Here is a 27,323-nt window from a genome sequence, read left to right on the forward strand (position 1 = left end):
TACATTTAATTAAGGTATTTGTGAAAGGGGCCTATGGGAACCCCAACAACCCAGGCTATTGCCAAACCTATTGGTTGCTCTCCACAAAGTGATGGTAAGGCCCCATTGCTGAAGACAATATGTATCTTATTGAACATGGAGAAGTCAAGGGACCCTTACCCCTGCAGACTAATGTCCATGGTACTGTAAGATATTCTGCATGCTTCCAGAGTAGAAAGGTAAACATCAACTCAGTTACAAAATCTCCCATTTATATTGGTGACCTGTCTACAATATATGCTGGTTCAATAATGGGACAAAAGTTGTGAGAGTAACCAACCACTATCTGATTGAATTTAAGGCCCACTCCATGAGATGGAACCCATGCCTGACACTGCTTTGGTGACCAAGAACGTGAAACTATATAGTTCATGGATTTATGGGAAAACAGAATAGTACTGTAGAAATAAAATGACTCCTAACGACATTCTGCTATACTCATAGATCAGTGTCTTGTTCAGCCATCATCAGAGAAGCTTCCTCCTGAAGTAGATCAGAACAAAGCCAGAGACCCACAACTGGACAATGTGCAGTAGGTAAAAGACCTTAGGACACTAATTTCTAAGTGGGATGTGTCCATCAAATCCCTTCTTCTGGGGAACAGAGAACTAAGTGGAAGAGAAGGCAGAAAGATTTTATGAGTCAATGGAGATGAAAGACACCAAAGAAACATAGCCTTCCAGACATAACAGGACTGATGCTCATGTAAATCACAGAGAGTGTAGTAGCATTCACAAGGCCTACACAGGTCTAAACCAGATGGGGTCCCAATGCTGAGAGGTGAAGTGGACACAAGCCCCCATTCGGTACAGCTCTATCCACCAGAAACATCGAGAGCCATGAAGCCAACACAGCTGTTTGGCACAGCTCCATCATAGCTGAGCAGAATGCTACAATAGCTGTCATCCTGTCTCTCACTTTTGGTTTGGGTTGCTACATGTTGCATGTTTGGGAGGCTTTTTACATTATAATTCATTTAATGTCTTTCCCTGAGAAAATTGTATCTGAGTCTCTTTGGGAAAGTCCTGAACTTTTTACCCCTCCTGCTTTTAGGAAGATCATGTTATCTGGCCCTATTCAGAAATCTTCCTTATGCCTTGGAGATTGTGGTAAGCACAAAGATGCTAGAAACTTTTTTATGAGGCCATGACTCCAGGATCTTCTTGGTACATCCGCCCCTAAGCAATCAGGATAATTAGTACAATGTAAACTTAAAGGAGACTGTTGGCCTGCCTACTCACCAGCCTCCCTATCCTACTTGGGAATCAATTGTCATCTTATGAGCAATACCCCAAGTAGGAACCCCAGAACCAGTTTTCCTGACACCTTACCAGTATGCTGTTTGACAAACACATGACACCCTCTGAACCTCAAGCTCCAACTGACCAGGAAACTTTGCCACAGATCAGAGACTTCCTCTGACGTTATGCTTAGAATTTGCTGAATAAGTAACATACTAAATAGGGGGTTATGTAGGGTATGACCCTAGAAAATTAGAAGTTGAGTGACAGGCTGATTAATGAATAGCACTTTGTACTCTAAGGATTGATGGTACATTATTCAGGGCATGATCACTCACCTGAACCTGCTCAGATATTTTCTGTTCACCAGGCTCTTTGAAACCACAGATGCTGTCAGCCTGGAAACAGAATGTTATATACTAGATATGCTTGCCCTAACAATAGTCTACAGATTCTTTGAAATAGGGTCATGGGACTATGATGAAAACAAATTCTGTTCTATCTGTACTTAAATAATTGTAACTGAACCTACGAACCTGGACATGTTGTAGAAAGTCAAACGTGTCCTGAGACAAAGTGATATAATCTGTATCCTTTGAAAAATCATTGAATTATAAAGAGAAACTTTCTGCGATAAAAATATGTTGAAATTCATGACCATTAAAGTAAGATGATAAAGAAAGAAATACTTTAGTGTGAAGACATCATTAAACTCATTCAAGAGAACAAAAGAACAAATAATTCCAGAATAATTAATCAAAGGATGGCTAAGAAAACATCAGGACAATAATGACAAAATAATAGCAGGTCATATACATCATTCAAAAATAACTGAACATTAATGGTCTCAATTCCCCCAATAGAGAGACTCGGGCTAACAGATTGGATTAGAAAACAAGCTCTATCTTTTTGTAAGAAACACGCATAACCATCAAAGACAAGATACTACATTAAGACAAAAAGTATTTATGAAAAAGTACTGCCGGGCGGTGGTGGCGCACGCCTTTAATCCCAGCACTCGGGAGGCAGAGCCAGGCAGATCTCTGTGAGTTCGAGGCCAGCCTGGGCTACCAAGTGAGCTCCAGGAAAGGCACAAAGCTACACAGAGAAACCCTGTCTCGAAAAACCAAAAAAAAAAAAAAAAAAAAAAAAAAAAAAAAAAAAAAAAAAGTACCTATGAGAAAAAGTATTACAAGTACATGCAGATGTGCTGATATCTGACTTCAAACCAGAACTAAACAGAAGAGATAAAGGGCATTTCATGTTCATTAAAGGAGAATTTCACCTAGAGGATACTAAAATCTGAAACATGTATGCATCAAACACAGGGCACTCCAGTTCATAAAAGAAGTTCTACTAGACCTCAAACTATAGATTGACTCCAAACAGTGATAGAGGGTGACTTCAAAAATCCACTGTTACAAATAGATAAGTCATTCAGACAAAAATTAAATAAGGAAATTCTAGAGTTAAATAAGCTCATAAATCAGAAGGCTCTAACAGACATCTATAGAACATTCTACTCAAACACTAAAGAACACATTTTTTTCTCAGTAGCTTATGGAACCTTAAAAAAAGAAAGAGATAAAGGACTCAATATTATCAGAGATGAAAGGGAACACATTACAGCAGATATTGAGGAAATTCAGTGAGTTAAGAACATACTCTAAACGTCTACATTCTGAGCCCAGTGAGATGGCTCGGCAGTTAGGAGCATGGGCCCTTCTTCAGTGGAATGAGATTTGATTCCTAAAACCTACATGGTGCCTCACAACCATTTGTAACACTAGTCCTAGAGGACACAATGCCCTTTTCTGTTCATCTTAGGCACAAGACATGTACTTGGTGGACAGACATACATGCAGACAAAACACCCATACACATAAAATTAACAAATTCAATCACCAAATATACATGCCTACACACATATCACACATATGTATGTATATGTGTGTGTTTGTGTACTACTAAACTAACAAAGTTAAATCACAATGAAGTTAATAACCTAAATAGAATAAATAGATCCATATAATGGGATAAAAGCAGTCTTTAAAATCCTTCAACTAAAAAATTTCAAGTACCAGGTGGATACAGTGCAAAATTCTACCAGATCTCTTCAAACAAGAACTTATCGCCAATATTCTTCAAATTAGTCTCTAAAACAGAAGAGGAAGGAACACTCCTAATTTCTTTTTACAAAGCCAGTATTATCCCTATATCCTAATATCAGACAGATATCCAAAAGCAACAACAAAATTTTCAGCCAATTTCTATGATGAATATACATGCAAAAATTATCAATAAAATATTTTCAAACCCAATCCACTATGATCAAGTCAGCTTTGTCTGAGAGATTCAGGGAAGGATCAATACATGTAAATCAATAAAGATAATATATTTCATAAAAAGACTCAAAAACAGAAACAACACGATCATTTTATTAGATGCACAAAAATCCCTTTGACAAAACCTAATGTTCCATCATGATCAAAGTCCTAGAGAGTCTAGAGATGCAGGGGACACACTTCAACATAATAAAGACAATATACAGCAAGTCAGCAACCAATATCTTACTAAATAGAGAATTTGAGACATATCCACTGAAATCAATATCAAAACAAGGATGTCTGTCCACTTCCTCCATTCCTGAATGACAGCGCTTGAAGTCTTAGCCAGAGCGTAAGACAAGCGAAGGCAATAAAAGGAATACAAATAGGAAAGAAGTCAAAGTAGCCTTACTTGTTGATGGGAATACCTGCAAGATATCCTAGTTAACTCAATGAAAATGCTGGAGGCCCAACTACTCCATTGGCCTCACTGCCCAATGTGATTCTTGGGTGCATTTCTGCAAGTTACAGGTCACACACCAATGGCATGCTTTGTACAGGTAGCTGTCCACGTGTCGAGCTCTCTCTTCCAAGCTTCTTCTCTTCATTAAACCACACACACTGACACTGAGAGGAAACCAATGTGGTCTTCGACTCAACTGTGTTGATCAGGAAAGAGTTTTGAATGAATCTCTTATTACTCTTTTGTATGGGATGTAAATAACACAGGCCAACAGTGAAAAGACCACAGGCTGGTAGGCAGAGGCAGGCTCTTCAGCAGCTGGGTTGGCAGTGGTAGGTAGGTCTTCTAAGAAATAGCCTTATTTTTGTGAGAAGTCTCTTTATGGCCAAGCTGATGACAGGTTCCCAGGATGCTGAGCAAAATGATGGTGCTCATGGCTTTGGACTGAACTCCTTCAGGAGCTGGCATCTTCAGACAAACCCTACATGTGGGCACTCACATTCAGTGCTGCACAATCGAACTGAAACTGAGACAAATCTCAAGATAGACAACTTTTCCAGAAACTGTGAGATTCGAGGCTCCCTGAATCAAGGTCAGGCAATTATTTTTCAGGAAATTTCTGTTAGACAATTGAGGTGTTTTTTTTTTTTTGATTGTTGTTGGTGGTTTTTTCTTTTTCCTTCTTCTTCTTCTTCTTCTTCTTCTTCTTCTTCTTCTTCTTCTTCTTCTTCTTCTTCTTCTTCTTCTTCTTCTTCTTCTTCTTCTCTCTTTCTCTCTCTCTCTCTCTCTCTCTCTCTCTCTCTCTCTCTCCTCCTTCTCCTCCTCCTCCTCCTTCTTCTTCCTTTCTTCCCTCTTTTCTTTCCTTTTTTTAGTTGTTTTGTTTTCTTGTCCCCATTATAAAATCAAATACTGGTATTTACCAGAATTCTCAGTTCTCATTCTGTTTTATTTTTATGGAGGCTACCTAGATTTGTGAATCATAAAAACAAAGCCAAAATAGATATGCAAATACATGTTATAATTTAACCCTTTACAGCATTAAAGAATAATGCACAATCCAACTAATAATCTCAATTAAGTGTAAGGAACAAATAGGTTGTGAACCAAGATTGAAGGTCCTGACCTCTCTGTACCTACCTCCTTTTATCTTTGTATTACACACTGGAAGAGAGAGTTAAAAGTAGCGATTAGGACATCCAGTGTTCTCTCATTCTAGAGCTGCACAATAAACTTGGAATCCTTAAAACTTCATCTCTACTCAGGTGCCATTCAAGCCTTATTCTCTAAGGAAAGGGAAACAAGATGTTCTAGGAAGTAGTTTATCCATGATACAAATCAATTACTGAGTGGAGCACTATGGCTGAGACCCCAGACAGACTGGATAGGTAAGAGAAATGAAGCACAGGTCTGTGTAGTTTTAAAACTCCCATGGGAAGCAGTGGAGATTGATGGCACATAACTTGTTAAGCCTGGATGTTGGGAACAACGGGACAGAAGCCTGACAGTTCACTGTAGAGATGAAATGGTAATTGAAGGCTTTCGTCAGAGAGGAGGGGATAGGATTAGAAGAGGACGGCACTCTGAGCCATGGGAATTCCCATGGCATTCACTCCAGGTCTAGTTTGGTGTCGTGGTTCTGTCACTCCTCTCTCAGTGCACACCCTCATGAAACTTCTTGTCTAAGGTCTGCATGACCTTGATGTGCATTTGTCCATGCAGCTGTTGACATGTGTTTGAATCTATGCAGTATGTTCCTGTAATTTCCCACTGCATCATACCTACCAGCAACTCAAAAAAGGAAGGGGAAACAACAGATGTTTCACAAAGACCGTGAGCATGAGCCCAATGTTGTATGAGTCACGGCAACCTATTATTTATGCAGTCTTCACTCTTAATGAGGAGACAAGACTTTCCCAATCATATATATATATATATATATATATATATATATATATATATATATATATTCCCAACTGTTTTTTTCTATATATTTTCCCAACTGTTCTTCTCAGCCACAAGGATGATGCATCACAGAGGCCACTTCATGCCTGGAATCCAGTCCTGCTCTATGTGAATGCACTATCATCCAGACAGGAGTGTGTTGCTTGTCAGTACAAGGAAAATAACTAATGTTTAACAAGAGGGAAAGAATATTGATATTACTTGCTTTTGTCTTTTGGACTGAAGAATAGAGTTAAATTTTAATAAATCTGTAGGCTAATAAAAATAGACTGGCATAAATGTTTAAGATGAGCAAAGAAAATCATGAGTCTCCATCACGACCATGAAATGTACAGAACACAGTTATCCTTTTAAAGGTTTTAATATGTACTTAAAAATGGACAATTCGCATCACAGTTATGTACCTGTGATTTTGTTAGCTGTGAGGATTATGCATTTTTCCAGTAAAACAGATTCATGCTTATAAAAGTCACTATACATCAAGTTGTGACAAGAGAACTCACAGTAGGAATAGTCCAAGTAGCAAAGAGGGGGAGGCAGAGAGGTTATAAAGCAGTCACACCGTTGACACAAAAGAACAATAAATAAATACACATTTCTGTATGTTGAAGGCAATTCACAATCATTTCCAGGAATTCTGTGAGAATTTAAGGCCATTTGTTCTAAAGAAATTTAGACATAACTTCACAAAACTGTAATTCGTATAAAAACTGTACAGTGAAAACCATTTAGAATTGATTGTGAGCAGGCAAGCTAGGGGACAGGGATGGGTTCTTTCACAGTCAGGGGACAGAAACAAGTTTATTTCACAAATGGGTTATGTGCTAAGTCACAGGGCTGTGTACATTGAACTGAGAATTCACAAGAGACTTCAGCCTGTGCAACCCGTGTGGCAAAGTGGAAAGGTGAGAACAAGAAACCCCAAGCAAGAGAGCCAGTATCCCTTTGAATTAAAGTATCTAGACAGGATACAACTGAATACAAAGTTCAAAATACCTGCTACATGGTTTGGAGTTACAGTCTTGGTTTTACTTGTTAAATGGCATTATAATGATGGTAGTTTTTATACAAAGTATATTCTGTGCATTTACAGTTTACCGTGTTTGTCTTTTCATTGCTCCTACTTAGCATTACAAAACATGTTTACTGCCATCTAATTTTAAACCCAAAATCCATGAAAAATGCACATTCTTACAGAGTCGCATCTGTGTATGTTTAAACTCCATTATTGGCCAAAACTGAGGACATATTTTAATCACTAAATAGATTTTTCTTCCTCCTACTCTTCCCTCATTCATACCATGAGTGTCCAGACAGTCATTCAAAGAGATATTGCTCTTGTGATTATAACTATTGCAATTTAGAAGACAAAGGATTCAATATTCAAAACTTATTCTTAAGAACAGTTATAAAAGTATTGAAATTTAAAAAGTAGTAACATGTAAACATTGATACAGAGACTGCTGTCCCATATGTGTATATATATTTATATATATATAGCAGTCGAGGACAATATTTATGTTAAAAATGTAGCTTGTGCTTTTTCCCAATAATACATTGGAAATTCACTATTCTGTTGATAACAAAACAAAAATATTTGAAAATTAGAGAAGACATCTCTACTTTGCTTCAAGCATTTAAACAATTTTCCTGTTGCTCATGCAACCACCATATTTACAGTTTTGGTTTAGGAAGAGAATTAATTTTGGATCCAAGAAAGCACATTTTCGAGTACTGCTGAAACCAAACTGAGAAAGTGTCTCATTCCCTGGTTCATAGCAGAGCACCAGGTGCAACGCATAGGCTCAGCAGTTCTGACTGATGTGTGATGAACACCAGCATCTGGACGTAGTCATATTTGAGTCTGCAGCACGTGTGTAGGCGGGGTGTAAGGGGGAGGTGCTGGTGATGGCTTGATTCCTCTGGCTCTCATGTAGGAGAGGAACTGCTCGGGAATCTCAGCTAAGACATCTTTGGCCAGTCTAGCCATGCTCAATATGTGGTTTCCACTTCTGTCCATATAATCCCTGAATGGCACAAACTAGAACAGAGAGAAAAATTACAATCTTCAGCTACCCACCTAACAACACAAAATGAGAACATATAAATTTTTTTTTTTTACCTTTCACTTTCATGGATAGTTTTTGAAACAGGATCTCACTACATGGACTAATATGGCCGCAAACTCATGATACTCCTGCCTCAATCAGCATTGGGATTTCAGGTATGCATTTACTATGCCTGGCTTACAAACAACTGATTATAGGAGTGTCCTAGTTAGCTTCTCTGTCAACCTGACTCAACCTAACACCATCTGAGAGAGTCTCAAATGAGGGATTGCCCAAATAAGACTGGCCCTTGGACATGTCTGTAAAGGAATGTTTTGATTGATGGTTGATGTGGGAGGACCCATCCCACTATGGGCGGTACTGTTCCTAGGCTGTATCAGAAAGCTAGCTAAGTGAGTCAGACACTGAGCCAGCAAGCAGTATCCTACCATGTGTTCTGCTTTGGATGCCTGCTTGGATTCTTGGCCTGACTTGTGATCTGAAAGTATAAGCCAAAGAAATTCTTTCCTTCCCAAACTTGCTTTCTGTCTGGGTATTTTGTCATAGCAACAAGGAGAATCACAAATGCCCAGAGTAACAGTACTATGAATACATAAAAATCCTGTCTTTAAAATGTATTTGTCACTACAGTTGACTATTACAGTGATCAAATCTTAATAAGGTGTGTTCAACAAAAGAGATGGAACTCCCTTCCTTGTTGCTCTTGTGTCCTCTTTTGTGACACTACCTAGCTGATGCCAAACACAAGGGGCATTTAACCTTTATGGGGCTTGTTTTTCCTGTCAAAACTGAGTTAGTACATGTTTAATTCTGCTTTGATATGAAAGTTAACTAATGCAGAACAAGGAACAAATCTTATACCATTCAGCACAGAAAACAGCATACACGATTAGTGAGACCTAAACACACTATTTTTAATTGTTACTAGGACATCAAATCATGGCTATTGAAGAGGAAAAACTCACAGTTCCTATGGTGGAGGCCTGAACTACAGTACGCAGAGGCAGTGTGCTCCTACGTTGATGTTATGTATTTGTTATTTGTGAAAGCAAGAGATCTCAGTGTGAGATGTTGGAATCATTCTTACTGAAATGTTATAATTACTTTGGCATCTAAATATGGTTGCCTTGCCTTTATCTAGCAATTACGCAGCATCCCTTATCAGGTCTACACCATGCACTCTGCCAAGAGGCTGTCTGGGTCTAGTCTCATTTGGAACAGTTATTTAGTAAGTAAACACTGTCCTACTGGATATACCAGTTCAGTTTCTCTGTAAGGGGTGATTCTTGAAGCAACTTGAAAATGATTGAAATCATTAATGTTGTGGAGTTTGTGAGCACATCAAGCTTTGGTCTTGAGAAAAAAAAGAAGAGGGAAGACATTAATTTAGGATGTAGAATAATTTCTGCATATAGGATTTGAAAGTTTATATTAATGTTTTTATTTCACAGTGACCAAGAACATTCTGTTTTCATACTGTAACTGTTACAAACTTATTCTGAAAACTTGCTTTTAATATAAACAATTATTTAAAATAGACTTTTAGAAGCCAATTGTTATTGGTATAACTGAAACAATCCAGTTGCTACAAGGAAAGCTGTATTTAAAATGTTTGTATATTGATATAAGTGTAAAATTATATTTGTCATACTGTATGTATGTTCTACCTCTTTAGGATATTTGGTATATTGATAGGATTATTGTCATATTGCATATTGCACTATACATTCCTACCTCTGCTTTAGCTCTTTTGTGTATTGTCAGAATTCTTGAGGTCATTGTCCTCTTATTATACATTTGCTTATAGACTGTTTACCTTGTTTATATGAAGCCTTAGTCCTCCTTAGGTTATCTAGGTAAATAAGACTTATAGGTTTATAGTCACCTATGCTTGTCATCTCTATTGTTATGTTAGTTATGTTGTCCAGACTTACAGAAACATATGTCAGATGGATAGGTAACACTTCACAGACCTAGAGAAAATGGCACTTAAATGTTTTGATAACTTAGAATTCTGTTGATGTAAGATACAATTGCTCCTGACAGCACCAATCTGATCCCAAGAGAATGTTGAGCTTCTGAAACATTTCTGTTTGTAAGTTTGTCTTCTTCTTAGCACAAAATGGCCTGCAGGGCAAAAAACTGCCCTTGCCTTGACTTCTGACAGTACAAATACTGTCCCTTCTGAATGAGCAGGACACAAGGAAAAGTGACTACTGAACTCTGCCAAGACAGGATAAGATAGTCATTCAAAATACCTGCTTCCGAAAATGGTATGACAGATACATAAGGTTTGTACCCAATTTGAATGCACCAACAATGCTGAGAAACTTTAGGTGACTGTTCAGGCTGCCAGCTGTCTCTGTTTACTCTTGAAAGACTCGTCACTTTCCCACTTCTCAGGTATTATTATATTCCTTCTCAGGTTTTCGATGGGATCGAAGACTAACAGTTATAGTTACAATCTTCTTGTATCTTTGCTAGAACATATTAAATATTAGATTCAGGTTCTTTGTGATAGGACACCTTTTGGAATGATTTCTGTAATGTGCCATTTCCTCCAGATTTCTCTGGATTTTAGTATGTGTCTCTTGTTTGATGTTGTTATTGTTGGTTGTAGTTCCATCTTGTCTAGGTCATTATCCTTTATTCCTCCAGGACAATATTTGATAATCATTCCTATTGTATATAGTTTTGTATTAGCTTGGAACTTTCTTATTTAGATGAAAGGGGGAGATGTAGTGGGTAGCTGTTCCAGCTTTGACCTTGAAACACTGCCCCCTAGTGAGGCCACAGGTAACTGCCACACCTGCCTATGAACTGCCCCTGGGACGTGGCCGAAACATGACCTCTTAAGACCCGAGTTCCATATGTGCCTACTCTCTTGGCTCCTCATGATTCTGGATGCTGGATTGTAGACCAAATCAGAGATCTCCAGAGAACCATGCTGGACTGCATCTCACCCCTCCTGGACCCTGTAAACGGCTCCTTTACTGGTTATAAGTTACTCTGAAATAAACCTCTTTTAACTACCAGATAAACTATGTGGAATTGCCTGGTTAATTACCAATTTAGAAAACAAGTTAAAAATAAAGGGAACTAAATAGCAGGTGTAATTTTGATGAAGTGAAGGTCATCTCTTTTGCCCCATTCCTCCGAAGCCTCTTTCTCTATAATTCTAACATATACCTGTTTACCATAGATCAGCTTTTAGATGTGTGACGGCAGGTAAAATGATCACTCACCCCTGAAGGCAGCTAAGCCAGGGAAGGAGAAAGCTCACAGTGTGTACAGTCTTCAGGTGGGAGGAGAACAGGGAGGGTATGAACTTTGCAAAGTCACATTACTTCACTAGAGGCAAGATGGCATTGTAAACAAAACTTAGAGGTATAAAGAAACAAGTTCTGTTTTTCTCTCATTTAATCTAAATTAGTAGTTCCAAGAATTTACTCTTTAAACCTTTTAGTAAGCTGTATAGGGTTATGCCTTTCTTCTTCTTTCTTCTTTCTTTCTTTCTTTCTTTCTTTCTTTCTTTCTTTCTTTCTTTCTTTCTTTCTTTCCTTTTTTTTCTTTCTTTCTTTCTTTCTTTCTCTCTCTCTCTTTCTTTCTTTCTCTCTCTCTCTCTCCCCCCCCCCCTCTCTCTCTTTCTTTCTTTCATGTTTTTAAAATAAAAGTACATTTTTACTAGCATGGGCCTCCTTATACATGCTCTATTTGTTATGTCAGTGAAGATCTACATGCAACTTAAGGCATGACATGCTTTATTGGCATTGTTTCTTATTTTTATTTTATTGAAAATTAATTGTTCCTCATCTAATGTGTCCTGATTACTGTTTCCCCGTCCATCTACTCCTCCCAGTTTTCCCCACTTCTCCTCATATGAACTCACAGAGGCTGAGGCCGCGTGAACAAGGGCTTGCGTGGGTCTGCACCAGGTGGTGTCCTAGAACAGAAAGGAGAAGTGGACCAATGCCTCCAGCCCTAACCTAGAAGCGAGCCTCAGTTGACAACCACTTGCAAATGAAAACTTGGTTTTCTCCCAGGGAATCTCACTGGGGAAACAAACTACTCTTAAGTGAAGGCTGCATGCTCAGCAGTAGATGGTTGACAGAAAAGGAGTTCAAAGGCATCTTTGAGGGTTCTTTGTCTTATTACATCCTGCTAGGACATTTTTTTTCTTTTAATTTTATCTTTTTTATTTTAATATTTATTTATCTATTTTTTAACCCTACATGTCCTGTTCATATATATATTATGGTTTCCAGTTTTGTATTTTCATGGGATTCCTGAGTGTGCAAACAAGTGGGTCTCTGCATCCATATTTATTTCTTGTGCATTTTCTTGGGCTCTTTCCTTTTGGCTTGCTTGTATTAGGCTACTCTGATGTCTCTGTTTTTGTTTTATTGTAGTTTTATTATACAATCTAGTATAGTATAGTATATTTTATTATTATCCATCAGAGGCCCGTTTATTTTCTAACGAGAAACAGAGAAGAGATAGATCTGGCTCGTACTTTCTTAATGGAAATATATTACAATTAATTTGGGGGAATTTTTCTGTACTCCAGAAGTATCAAAACTGAAGTCACAATACCCAGAGTTCTTCTCATCTTCTGAGCCTCTCTATAAATCATGGACAGTACAACAACGAAAGGAACCCCGTCAGAGAAAGTCACTGTTATCTACAGGGTTTTACTTATCACAGGAATAGGTTGGGAATAGAAAACGCTGAGAACTTTCTACTTGCTGATTCTGAATTATCTAAAATTTTTCCCTGAGTGGCATTCATTCTTCAGTCCTGCCACCAGGCATTCTACCAATGAGTGGGGAAATGCCAAGGACTCCTCACTGTCATTCCCACTGGTTCCATCACCTTGACACATTTCTGAACAAAACATCCTTTAATCATTTGGCACACATCCTCCTAACCTGACATTTGATCACTCAGATCACCCTCTACTTTCTTGTTTAATCTTTCACTTTTGAATGATGTAGCTAGGGATATTTGGTTAAAAAAACAAACAAAGCCCAATCCCCACATGTGGTGAGGGCACACTGTCATCACTGAACTCAAACTCTTAAAGAGTTACATTAAGAAGAAAGTAATATTCACAGTGCACTAATGTAATGTATTCATATAACAAATATAGTGGATGCGTTCTGTTCTATAGAAAACATGGCATGCGTGGTGCTCCAAGTCTTCTTTGAGCTCTTCCCCTAAACTCCTGCGTAAAGGGACATTCTTCATGGCTGCTCTGATGGATGGTTTTGCCGATTTATGAAAATAAATTCTAATGTGTTTGGGCAAATTGGCTTTTAGTTGCTGTTCGCTCAATCGTGTTTGATTGTTCCTACTGTGCAGAACGCCATTAGTGAGTTTCCAAGTCTAAGACTTCAAGGCTATTATTCTCCTTTTAATGGAAAATATAATTTAAATGTAATTCTTAAGGAAATGATAGGCTGGCCAGCAGCTGCATGCAGCCAGGAAGAATGGTATTGCCTTAAACACAATGGCCAATCTATAGTACAACAAACACACACACGCCTTGCATGTACTGACCCCAGAAAATAAACACCACAGGAATTCATTGTGCAAATACAAGATTGGAGCTTCAGGTAATGGGGCATCATCATACATGAGATGATCAAATCAAGGAATGGCTACTATAAAATAAAGACATGCAAAATGCCTTCCCACCAGATGGTGCCGGGATAGTAATTGACAACTACCAACATTGATATTAATGTGTTGTTGCTGAGCAATCGAAGGTTTTCTGCTAAGGGACTAAATATAGTATTTTGTTTAATTTAACAGGTATCTTATTCATATTTTGACTTGATTTAAGAGGAAACCGAAGCTTAGAAAGTTTAACTTGGCAAGGCCAGATAGTGTCCAGTGTCAGTCATTATTCGATTTGACTCTGACATGTCAGATTTTATAGTCTTATAGGAAGATGGCTAGATTCTGATAATCGTTAGAATTTTATATCAAGTAGGGAGGGTTTACTGTAATAGAAGGTGAGGTTTTGGAATCAGAACTTGATTTGTAGTCAAAATACTTCTGTGCAGCTTACTTAACTCTCCATCTCGGATCGCAGTTCTTTTATATGTGATGATAAGGGAACAGAGTGACAGAAAGGGCAAAGGGCCACAATTCAAGGTGGAAGACTTCTGCCCGCACCAGCGAAGTGTGACCGGGGTAAATGACAAGGTTAACTAGAAGTAAGCATCATGAAACTATGTGTGGTAATGACAGATAGAGTGTACATTTGAGAGTGTTTAGTAAAAGAGAAAAACTGGAGTGAGGCTGTAGTGATGTTTAAGTGGTCCAGATGGCCTGTAAAGAGTTTTCTAAGACATTTTAGGATTGCATCTAGCTTCTAGCTTCCACTTTTCATTAGCTGAGGATTATGGGCAAGAGGAACTGAACTGAGCTTTACTTTTTAAAAATATAGTAAGCAAGTGTCTGTCATAATGTTAATGAAGGGGTCAGTGATGGATTGCTACTGCTCTTAGCCTGCCTAGCACATACAGCATATGACAGACTCAAATATCATCCTGTGCAAATGCAGAAAAGCTCCTCAATACTTGACAGCAAGAGGAAAACTCAACCTACTGCTCCCAACTACATTCTACAAGCTACAGTTTTTATTTTTCCAACCTGAGAAATTGGGGGATTCAATAGTAACATAGTTAATAACTTGACTAGCTTCAAAGTGAAACAGACTGCAAGAAACCAGAGTTCACACGGCCTCTCTTCTGTTTCTAATGCGATTTTACTGGCTTGTTCAGACATGTTTTCTGAACACTGGAAGATACACAATACTGCCCTACTGTTTGCAATACTTAAGAACATTTACATTCTTGAAAAGGACTAATCTACAAATATTTCAGCAGAACATGGAGAATTTTGATGGCAGGCCCCTAATGAGATTCAAGGTGATAAGGGAGAGGTGATTCATGGACAGGACTGGGATGCAAATGGCCGAGCTTTGCAAGGGTGAATTTAGGAACTTCTCTGTGAAATTAGAAAAGTAGGTTGAGTCCCCTTGAATACAGGGATAAAACACAGGATGTTGTCATCCAGGGACTACTAACTCTCTGGTACATGTCAATTTCCTGTTTAGTATCTGTAAGACCCCTTCATTCCTTCAGTTGGGGCTTATGTGGCAGAAACCCAAGGGTTTCCCTGTATCTCTAGATGTGTTTGAATTCTCTGGGGACCCCAGTGCCACAACCAGGAAAGACTTGCCTCTGAGACTAGGACTTTCAAGAAGAGGAAATATCTCTATATATGTTAGCTTGTATCTGTATAAACTTATGCCAATGGGTAACAAAGAGTCTTCTGCCTCCTATAATATCAGAGTAAAACAAGGATGAACAGCCTTGGACTCTACAAACAATAGGAGGCTAAGGCAGTGTATTGACTCGGTCAAGACTGGAGTGGGAGACTGAGCATTTGTGGACATTCTGGCTCCCATCTCAGTATACTTCTTAATGCCATCAATCCGTTGAGAGATGAGAGGATTCTTGTTTCCACAAATGTCAATATGCATGGTTTTCTGGTAATAGTATAGGGCCATGCTCCTTTGAAAAGAAGTCTTGGTGATGTGAGCAACCTTGATTCCTTGGAGATAGTGTTATGCTACTTCCCTTAAATATTCATTTGGATGGAGTGAGCTATGAGATTCCTCCATTATTTTTATAAAGAAGCATCGTCATAGCAACAGAGCGCATTCTAAAGTCCTTCTCACGAGTTTCCTTTCAGTAATTTGATTTTTTGCAAAGTGTGGGCAGGACATTATGTGGATCTTTTAGATAATGTAAATTTACTTGGACCCATAATTATGATAATGAGGTTAAGGTGAATAATTATGTGTCTAATTATGGAAATGAGCACCATGATACACTTAAATAGATGACATCACTGTGGTCTCTTTCTCAGCTACTTTTAGCCGAATCATTTACTGTATGTGTTGGTGCTTTTTACATTATGCCTAGAGATGTTTAAATCATATTTATCTTTCTTTTCAAATAATTGTTATAAAATTGTTTCTGTGTTAGAAGATAATTTTATTGATTTTGGAAGAGTAACTTATAATCCTTTTTAATATTATTATTTCTGTATTGTAGTGTTGGAGATCACACTCAACAGTGCTTAGCATGCAAGTGCTCTACCACAGAGCTATACTGTGATCCTTTTATCTATCAACTTAGGGCATCCCCCCAGCCTCAATTATTCTAATCAGCATTTTGTTGGCTACTACTGAGCTATACTTCTAGGACATATTTTATAAAATATAGGTTTCCTCGCTTTACTTCATAAGGCTGCTTATCTCTCAGAATGTAGAAAGTTTGTCCAACTTATCACAAGTTAGAATTTGAACCCAATTCTGTAGGATGCCAAATTATATTCTTACAGTAGTTACATTAGGAGCACATACAGGAGATTATTTGGAAATAATATTGACATCCATTGTTTGTGCCCATAAAGTGTGCTTATCATGTCCTTAAGTGTTACTAAGACTGTTGACTGCTTCCTACTAAAAAATCTATGTATCATAGACTTTTTCCTTCTTATTTTGCTTCCTAGAAGATACACATTCTAAATAAAACATGCATAGATGTGGTTGAATTAACTCCCTGCTTTCAGTGACAAATTTTAACTGATTGTTTTCTTATTGCTCCTCAAATAGCAGGCAGCTCCTCAAATTAGCTAAGTAGTCTTCTCAAACATTTTCTATATATAACATTTATAGGTAATATATAGTTTATATACCATGTATCATAATAAAATGTATGCATAGTTTATTTATTATATATAGTTTTAGCATACATGTTTTCATTTTTCCAACTATAATCTGGTGAGAATCTGGCAACAGTTATAATTTTTTATATGTTGCATTAAGTCACTTATTATTTTTGTATGAATCATTTGTTTTAGAATATGTTTAGTTTATGTGAAGACTAATAATTGAACTGATTAAAAAGTTCATTATATTTCTAGCTTCTAATTTTACTAATGATCACAATGATAATTTCTCATAAGACTAAACTAGGAAAAGACAATTACTGACACTTGCACTTTACATATAGTGAATGTGACACAAAGTGAAAAGCAATTCCATGCAGACTTTAATCCCTATTACTTAAGTTATATTGTATGGAAAAGGAGTCAACTAAACTAACTGAATCCAGAGCTCCTGACTGCAATTTAAGTTGCTTTTTTATATATCAGGTAGAAACAGGGTCTTCACAAAGAAGGAAACCGATAATGTTTATTTAAATCCTTACCTGTACAATGTCCCTTTCCGCGTATTTCCCTCTGGAGGAAACTCTTACATCATCTCCATCCAATTCAACCATTGCTTGAAAAGGAGATACAGTCATTAATTGAATACGATGTGCTGAAATAAGACTGTGTGAACTAAGACATCACTATGTATGTGTGCAATAGTGCACCCACTGGAGTGACAGGAAGGCAGCTGCAATCTTCTTTAATCATTTTCTCCAGACAGCCTGATGGAGTATACAATCTACAGCTGAAGGAAGCCGTGAGAGTGAATGACCCTCTGGAAGTCAGCCAGAGTCAGGCATTGTGGAACATTCTCTGAGCCCATCTTTCCCTCCTATTCACCATCCTATCGGATCTAAATCTGGGTTACATGCTTAAATGACTGAATGGGCATGGGATATTAACCCATCCATTTTAATGTGTTTCTTTCTAATTTAAGAAACAGCAACAATTATCATCTTCAAGTTGAACCTCATTCTTACTGACATTACAAGGTCTGCACTGTCCAAGTTTTCCTTCAAAGACCACTGCAAAACAAAGTGGCATTTATTCAGTCCTTAATAAAGTATGATTTTTTTGTGAAGTATGGTAATTCTGTTAGTTTGAGAAATCATTTCAGCATTGCCTACAACAGCTGGTATTCAGAAATACTGTCCGAACAAAGCAGCTGGTGATATCTGATGCTGCAATTAGAAACATTACCCAGAATTTATTAGACTTTGCTGTGAGAATTCTCTAAATAATTATTGTATGAGGGAACTGGCTTTGCTTAAAGTGTAATTCTATTACAGAAAATTCATTTTGCGTACACAGGACAATCAACAGACTCGAAAGAGACCTCATAGAAATCCCGAAAGGTAAAGCACTGCTCAGCTGGAGCACGATCCTCATCCTGCATCCCTTTTTTCAGTCCCTATAATGTGTTTGCGTTAGAAAACACTGTTTTCAAATTTGTCTTCCTACATATGTTCATGAGTCAATGTTTTGGCTGAAGTAATACTGGTAAATATGATTAACAGATTTGCCTGCACACACAATATATGCCATAATTTTACAAAATGTGTGAATCTAGCAATAACAAGGCCAGTGCCTTATTCCTGGGACTTTAAACAGTATGCATGCGCACATATTTGAAACAAATAACTCCTGTTAACCTCTGGGTTTGCTTCTGCGATTTTCATATTACTTCAAGATATAATTGTACATTGCAGGTGACATGCTGTGCTCCCTGCTCTGCTCATAAATTGCAACAATTCCCCTGCATTCTCTCCAAAATGGGAACAAGACTCAGGTGCAACAGAGGTATTGTCTTTATTATCTCTACAATCTCTATTGCACCTCATTACCATCCAGGGAGAAAATGAATAATCTTGCATACAGGAGAGGTTCTAGATATTACCTCCCACTCTTCAGTATGCTTAAAGGTTAAAGGTTGTAGACAGCATGAACTGGAAGGCAAGCTTTTGAGAGCAATAGAAGCAAGATAATAAGGATGGAGGGAGCAGAGCCACACTTCAGGTTTTCTGACTATCTGGTCCAAGGAGCAGGGATTGTGCCCCCGGAGGGACAATCGTGTGCTTCTCTCTAGCTATAGGAGACAGGGTGAATGACGAATTTACATCCCTTCTCCCCAGCTTTGCATCAAAGCTGCTGCTGCATTAATTCAACTTTTCTTTTGGAAGAACTCAAGGAGGGCTTTGACAAGAGAATAGCAATTTGTATGCCAGAGATTTCTTCTATCTCAGCCACCAGCAATTTTCTTCTACTTCTTAGTCATGGAGTTAAGGGGAGAAACAGATTTGATAGGAAAGGAAAAAAAAAAACTATTTTAGAGAAGCATGTATTGTATCCTAGCCAGATAGTCATCTTTTTAAAAGAAGTGGGCCAGGAAACATCTAACTCCAGAATTACATTTTTTTTTTTCAGAGAATGATGTCACTCCAATTTCTAGGAGTTGGGGAGTCTACCGGGAAGGCAAGTTCCCTTTCCGTCTACACTCCTCACTCGTTCCTCACAGCACCACCAGGGCTCCACAGAAGGGAGCTGGGCCCCAGGAGGCATGTGCCTCTCAGAGCAGATGCAGCTTGTCTCAGATTGAATACAGTGCCTCAAGGCACTTTCTGCTCCAAGGAAACCTATCAGGGAAGCCTAAAAGAGTGTGGGAAATGTCAAGGAGTGGGGAGTCTGGCCCCACCCACAGGTTAAAGCAGTGGTCCTCAACCTTCCTGATGCTGCAGTCCTTTATAGTTCCTGATGTTGTGGTGACCCCAGCCATAAAATTATTTCGTTGTTACTTTATCACTGTAATTTTATTACTGTTATAATGTTATATTATGTTATAATATAAACATCTGAATGTAGGATACCTGATATGCAACCCCTGTGAAAGGGACATTCAGCCTCCAAAAGGGTCCCAACTCATAGGTTGAGAACCACTGGGTTAGAATGTATTCTTAACTACACTCTGTTAAGAAGTTGGTATCTCGGTCTGACAGATTCCTGCATATTTTCCTTTAGAATATCTAGTAGAGAAATGATGAATTATCATTTCTCAGCTCCCTACAAATTCACTGGGGAAAAAAAGAAATAGAGAAAATAAGCAGCCTTGGCTTTGTAGCAAAGGCAGGGTCTAAGTACAAGTGTGCTGATCTGCACGGAAGGACATAGGCAGAAATTTACAGCAGCAGTGACCAGTGGCTTTGCACTCCTGTATCATGTAATGGGCTCTCACAGAACAAAAACCGACCAATGTGACTTCCAGGGGGCCTGTCAGACGGCAACGCACTCATGAGTGGTAAATAGAGGAAAAGACAAGTACCAAAGGAGAATGTATGAGCTATTTTAGCTTGCAGTGATATATTTGGGCAACCACAGTCTGTCATCACTACCCAATGCAGATCATCACGAGTCAGAGAGTGAAGAAGATGTCTTAGTGTTTGCATGCAACTCTATAAGGAGGTGGCTCATGTCCACAGTTGGACAGATGCGAATGGCCAGAGAAAACAGTAACAGAAGATGCAGCAGTCAGAACTAAGACACTTCATAGAAACAGGAAGGCCACGTCTCAAGCTAAATACATGGCCGCTCTTAGTAAAAATAACTAACCATGTAAATGCGAAAGTTACCACTGAATCACAGTTCAGTGGCATTCATGAAAAGGAATTTGCTAGGTGATCAGTAACAAACTATCTTCAAAGAACTTTACCCAGGTCACTAGTTACAGACAAAGCTGCCACTTAACTGGCCTTTGAAAAGGCTGAGCCCCTGACAGCCTGTCCAGTATCATCTATGCAGTCAGCTCAGTCCCCTTGTTATTGTTTTTCCCCGAGATGGAGCTCCTTGTTTATAAAGCTAATGCTATCAACTAGCCAGAAGCCGGAATCACATTCAATTAGCATATTGTGCTTCTCTTAATATTTCCGCTCACAACTTAATGATTCATTAATTTAGTACTGTTCTTTAAAAGCTGTCAACACTCTTCCCCCACACAGTGTGCTTCCCTGGAGTGTTCTTTGCCTTAGGAACCAGATCGCAGTTTAGTACTCCGTCAGTCTTACATATTGTTTCAAGATGCAAACTCTAATGAAATGGCAAAAGGTGCATGTTCAATTAATGTATAAGCTAGAGGGAGGGTGTCTTACCCAATGACAGTCTTTTAATTTGAGTGTGAGCTATATTTATGCCGGCAATGAAATTACACACAAATTCAATCACACTCTTTACACAGTTGAGGTCAGCAGAAATGTAGTAGCACCATAACACCACAGAAATCTTGCTACTTACCATCAAATTCTGCAGGTCCAACACCTACTATAATTATTGACATTGGAAGCTTCGAGGCCTTTAGGAAGAATAACACAATTAGATTTCAATTAAGACATTTAGTTCTCAAGAAAAATGAAGGCACATATAAACATTGTACAGACTTTGGATCTGGCTATTTTTTCCTTTAATTTGCCAGTCCTTGAAATTTTAATAATTTTTTTTTAGAACTTAAAGACAAAAAGAAAACGATTTTCTGATTTTCTGCATTTGCACAGATGTTCATTAAGATAGCTTTTAATCACATGCTCAAAATTAAGTCATTATCACAGTGAATTGTTATTGGGAATTACTCTCATGGTGAATTAGTAAGTGCAAACAAATGGCTGCTAAGGTAAGTTTAACATGACTTGTTTATGCATTAGATATCTGTGAACTGTTGAGACTGAATATTTGATGCTGTAGCATGGTTTTCATCATATGAAGTACTCAAGTGATACTCTATTTAAAGTTATTAAATGGAGCTGGGGAGATGCCTCAGAAGATAAGGGCTTTTATGCCCAAGAGTGATGATGTGAGGAACCCAGGGATCCATATGACTCTTGCAGGTTGTCCTCTAACTTCCACATATGCATCCTAAATGCCTGACCACACACATACACATACACAAATATATATATATATATATATATATTATATATATATATATATATATATAATATATATATATATTTAAAAATGCAACAGATTCTCAGCATACAAAGTGAGAACATCTGATGCTGGGAGTCAACAAACTACAAATATCTCTTTCTTAGTGCATTGTCTCTTTTTAGTTAATCAAGAATTACGAAGTCAGTATGTTAAGTATGAATAGTACTAACTAGAAAGGAAACGGAAATTCAAGGGTCAGGGTAAACACAAGATATATAAAGAAATTGGGTTGTCCCCAAAAGAAAAATAATCTATGAATCACTTGAGCATTCCCTACATGTACTTCTTTTTTTCTCACACTAAATAACTAACAGTATTTTTCTGTTACTAAAATTGTGAGGCTTGACAAATAAACTCATCCACTCAACTCATTCTTAATTAAATATTACTCTATGTCAAGTAATGCCAAGCTTAGGCATAGAAAAGATTGGTAAAACAGGTATAATTTGTAGATTACCATCTGGTAAACATAGATTTTATAGTTAATTTTCAAGAGAAGATAATAATGTCATGAACAAGCAAAACATACAACTGGGATTGTAATGCACAGGACAGCTTTAAACCAACTGTGGAAGTAGAGACTGACCAGCTCATTCTCACGGAGCTGGAATGTTAGGACATGATAGGTCCTAATCTTAAGAGTGCACATGAGTACAACAAACTAGTCTATTGTTTGAAAACCAAATAAACCGTGTATATGTGAAGGTAATCTCCATCTCCTGGTCCTTATGCTGCAAATGTGTGATGATTTCTGGATATACTCAGGATGAGATCAGCTGCAATGGTGTGGCCATTCTGTTTCTCCATGCAGTCACCTAAAATAGATTTTGTTCTCAACCTGCAATGCCACTGAGACCCTGGCCCTACTTACATTAACTATGGATTCTTTAGTTTGAGCCATATCTGAGATCACACCATCCGTCACAATCAGGAGCACAAAATACTGGGAGCCATCTTTTACAGAAGATGCATACCTGAAAAAGAACAGGAAGGTAAGAACAGCATGCATAGGAGGGACTCCAGAAGAGGACTGCAGAGTGCTAGGTTTGGAACCTGGGACAAATGCCTGAGGTACCTATTATCATATCAAAGCAGACCTGGCTACCAGGTTCTTCCAGCATCCCTCAGTGCCTACCTGGTACTTGGTATGGCTGGGGTACCCCTGGTTCAGGATACCCTGAACTCTCCAGCCCAGGGGGCTGGGCTGTTCTTCCCTGAGAGGCTCTTCCCTATATAATCCAGACATTTTGGTTACCTTTCCCCTTTTGCACGTTTGACCTCCTGACTTCTGCATGTGGTTCCACCCTCCCTCCCCCTCTCTTCCACATGGCTCAGCTCAGTCCGGTCATGTCCACTCTGGACTCTCCCAGATGTCCCTGCCTCTGGCTCTCTAGCTGGGGTCTCCCACATGTCTACAATATACTTTCTCCTTCACCATACCTAGGAGTAGTCATGTTCTTTGCTTTGCTTTGCTTTCCTTTTTCTTCCTTCCTTTCTTTTTCTTCCTTCCTTCCTTCCTTCCTTCCTTCCTTCCTTCCTTCCTTCCTTCCTTCCTTCCTTCTTTCCTTCCTTCCTTCTTTCTGTCTTTCTTTCTTTCTCTCTCTCTCTTTCTTTCTCCCTTCCTTCTTTCCTTCCTTCCTTCCTTCCTTCCTTCCTTCCTTCCTTCCTTTCTTTCTTTCTTTCTTTCTTTCTTTCTTTCTTTCTTTCTTTCTTTCTTTCTTTCTTTCTTTCTTTCTTTTCATTCACGGAGTAGCCACAAGGCATAACCAACAAGACTTCTAATATTGAGAAATTATTTACACATATACCAGAAGCCTCCTATATACAAACTTAAGTACATATTTTTCTGAAATAACAAACCAGATTAACTGCAGTGTTAGTGCCATCAAGGACACAGAAATAATTAGCTTTCGTAGAAGTTTTTTGCTAACAAAATTTGCCAGAACAGAGATTTCCTTCATAAAAAGAAAGAATTGTATATAAATTTTAAAAAAAGACCTGTTCTGGCTTATTACGAGTAAGCCCTTTAAAAAATTATTCAAGTCATCAGAACACGATTTTTTATCTTGAAATTTGAGACAGTAATATTTATGTCTTTGTGTTAATATATGAATAAATTATTGTACAATAATATAAAACAGGGTTCTGTAAATTAGGTGATTATTAAATAATTCTTATTTTTGTAGTCTACAAAGGCAATGTTGCATATCACTGTGAGTATACTAAACATTGCTGGCATGTACACACTGAAAAATCCTTTTATAAATTATAGTGATTTTTACCTCAATAATAAAAGCAAATAGATGATATAGCCACAGTTCTAAGGGTGTGTCTGAGTGTGCATGAGCAAGTATGTATATGTGGTGTGTGTGCATGCATGCTTGTGTATATATGTGTATGCAAATGTGCATGTTTGTGTGTATGTGTGAGAGAGAGACAGACACACACAGAGAGAGAGAGAGAGAGAGAGAGAGAGAGAGAGAGAGAGAGAGAGAGAGAGAGAGAGAGAGAGAGAGAGAGAGCAAGCATACTGGCTTATATGTGCTGGATCTCTCACTGGCCTAGAGCTGACCACATAAGCTAGTTCATGTCCAGTGATGAGTGAGTCTTCCACATCTCTTAGGAGACAGGACAGGAAACAAGAAGGTCATGGTATCTCTAGAACTATCAATCAGAACACAGAAAAAAAATGATTTAAAAAAATTGTATTGACCAGCTAAAGAAATTGATCCCAACATGAAAGATCCTAACTGATCCTGCTTGAACAGATTGGGTGCAAATGACATATCATATTGAAGTAGATTTAGAAATCGCATGAATAAAAATATTTGCAAGTTTCTGAGGTACAAAAGAAACTAGTATGTATTCATACTGTTGATAAGATGGCTGTAGACATGGCTCATTCGCTTACCCATGTAGCAGAGACGCTTGGATTAGTTCCACAATGACACCACAAAACAATTGAACCTGAACACCAAGGAATCCATATGAATGTGACAGCTATACAGTCATTGAGGAACAAGCCCAAGCAGAGAAACCCATTATCCTTTTCACTTACAAAGAAAGCAATCTTGCAATTTCCAGCTGTTCATTTTTTAATATCTGAACAGTCATTTTTAAAAAAAGCATCTTACTGACTATAATTCAATGCAGGGTTTTATATATTGTATGATTAATATAAGACTAAAAATAGTAATAGGAAAGCACTTAGAAGTGTACTAGCATCACCTTCATGCTATTTTAGACAAATCAAAGTTGCTAAAAATGGAAGATTTCCAGCACTTCACAGAAGTTGAGAGTTGTGAATGAAAACTCCCACCTTGACTGGCTCAGCAGTCTCGATCTCACGCCTCAGAAGAGAGGCTGTGCTCACAGTATGTAGAGAAAGAAATGGGCACTGAAGCAGATCACAACAACCCTAAAATTTCTCTGGAGTTTCTCACTCATCTTAAACATTCTTAGAAACCTAGCAGCTTATAATTTTAGAAGTTTTAATAATGCTTCACAATTAATGATATAAAAGTATGTTTGTAAAACTTCATATACTTAAAATTATTGTAAATTGCATTTTGCATAAGAGCTGACTGATCTATTCTAGTGCTTAATTACTATTGGCACTGAAAATTAATGTTTTCAAACTATTCCATTTCTGTAAGCATTTACTCTATGATTGCATCATTTATTTGGAGAGTAAATCTACATTTCAGACAAAATCAATTTCGTACTACTATTTCTTTTAATTTTGCTTCTTTGTAAAAGTACTAATGATACTTATAATCAAAATAATTAATATGTTACAGGAGGTATGAAGTAAGACATATCTAGTGGGCCACACTCCAGGCTCCTTTCAGGAAGTGACAATGAGACATAGACTTGTAGATTAAATTATATTACAGAAGTCTCCTTCTTAATGGAACCTTCAGTCAACTGCATAATTAAAACTCGCATTAAAAGCCATATCACTACATATTCTGGAATATAGCCAATCTATAATTAATATGTTAATGTTACTATGATAAATGTGAGAGGAAAGTTAACTTTCTCAGGGTTTCAGAATTCAAATATATTTGCCTGGAATTTCTGTGATGGTTCCTAGCATATTTTTCTTAAAGGTTCAGGAATGGTTTGCCCAGATTTGTGAAGTGTTCTTCTAGCATTTCATTAGCTCACAGGAACACAGAGGAATGAAGAAAAGATAAGAGACCAATTCAGGCATGTGTCATTTAAATAGTTAGATTATCATTTACACAGTGGATTGTGCATCTTAATATTGAGCAAAGGGACACATATTTAAACATTTCACCACAAAGATAAGAAAATTTTGTTATGAAGTTGCCACCTCAAACTGCTTCTAACTGTGTAATGATAGGAGCAAGAGACCCCACAGAGATGGGGAGCTCTGTTTTGTTGCCTTCTGTGTTTATTTTTTGTTGTCTCTTTCCATTTATCTATTTATTTATTTTATGTGTATAGATGTTTTGTCTACATGTGTATCTGTGCACTGAGGAGACTAGCAAAGGACATCAGATCTACTGGGGCTAGAGTTAGAGAAGGTTGTGAGCTGCCATGCTCATGTTAGGAATCAAACCCAGGTCCACTGGAAGAGCAGCTAGTGCCCTAACCACTGAGCAATCTCTCCAGCCTTCTGCATATTTTTAACCTCATGGCAGAGATTACAGTCAAAGGTACAAGGTATAGCCACACAATGACTTTGACTATCGTGGTTTGAATTTTAGTCCATACTAATGGTCACTTGACACATGCATGTTGCATCCACCAGAAAAATAGTTATAACGGCAATTCTGGCACCTCGTTGGACTACTGTAAAGAACAAGAATTAATCCATGCTGCAGCACAGAGATTACTGCCAGAGATGTCACAGCCTCAATAATGATTGCTGTTATGATTTCACTGACTGATCACACATATGGAAGAGATCAAACATCATGCACCCTTCAAATTATTCTGAAATTAATTACAGAAACTCCAAAATAAAAATGTCAGTTTCTAGCACATTAAAACTAATTTTAACTGGTCATCTAGATCCTGGAATGTTCTCAATGTTAAAAAAAAATCAAACAAAGGGAGATAGGCCAAGTTGAAAATGGATCAGGGTTAAACTAGTATTCACTTATAAACAAGCATGGTGAAGGAGATGGCAAATTCGAAGCCACAATAGCCATTCTCACCTTGGAAGCAGGGCTAGGTGAGTGGGGTGGTAGCTAGACACTGGAAATCAGGGTGCCAGGCTAGGCTGCTTGTATTTAGATAGACATAAGGTGTCAACAGATGTTGAGAAGCATTTTTATAGCGTTTGAAACATTCCCTGAATCATACTGAGTAGATACCACTGGAAATGCAAGGAATTGGAAGCATGGTGTGTGCAGTCTCCAAAAATAAATACAGAACCATAAATGCTGCAAATCTGAGGCTTTGCGTTTTGTCTATTTCACAT

General features: G+C 37.9%; 1 protein-coding gene across 4 annotated transcripts in view; it reads right to left on the reverse strand.

Moving 5' to 3' along the window:
• Positions 1 to 27,323, reverse strand: part of Cpne8 (copine 8) — a 230,951-nt gene that overhangs the window by 29,252 nt on the left and 174,376 nt on the right. For 2 of the 4 annotated variants that reach the window (XM_076556619.1, XM_076556618.1), the window contains exons 17-19: positions 22,740 to 22,842; positions 21,179 to 21,236; positions 17,395 to 17,468 (exon numbers count right to left, since the gene is read on the reverse strand). In XM_076556619.1, coding sequence (XP_076412734.1) covers positions 17,395 to 17,468; positions 21,179 to 21,236; positions 22,740 to 22,842 — 235 coding nt within the window. Of the gene's footprint in view, positions 1 to 3,696; positions 8,074 to 11,990; positions 12,045 to 17,394; positions 17,469 to 21,178; positions 21,237 to 22,739; positions 22,843 to 27,323 lie in introns of those variants that run through there. The other 2 variants (XM_042264609.2, XM_042264610.2) reach the window with 2 other exon arrangements.

This window comes from Peromyscus maniculatus, chromosome 20 (genome assembly GCF_049852395.1).
Source record: "Peromyscus maniculatus bairdii isolate BWxNUB_F1_BW_parent chromosome 20, HU_Pman_BW_mat_3.1, whole genome shotgun sequence".
Taxonomy (NCBI): Eukaryota; Metazoa; Chordata; class Mammalia; order Rodentia; family Cricetidae; genus Peromyscus; species Peromyscus maniculatus.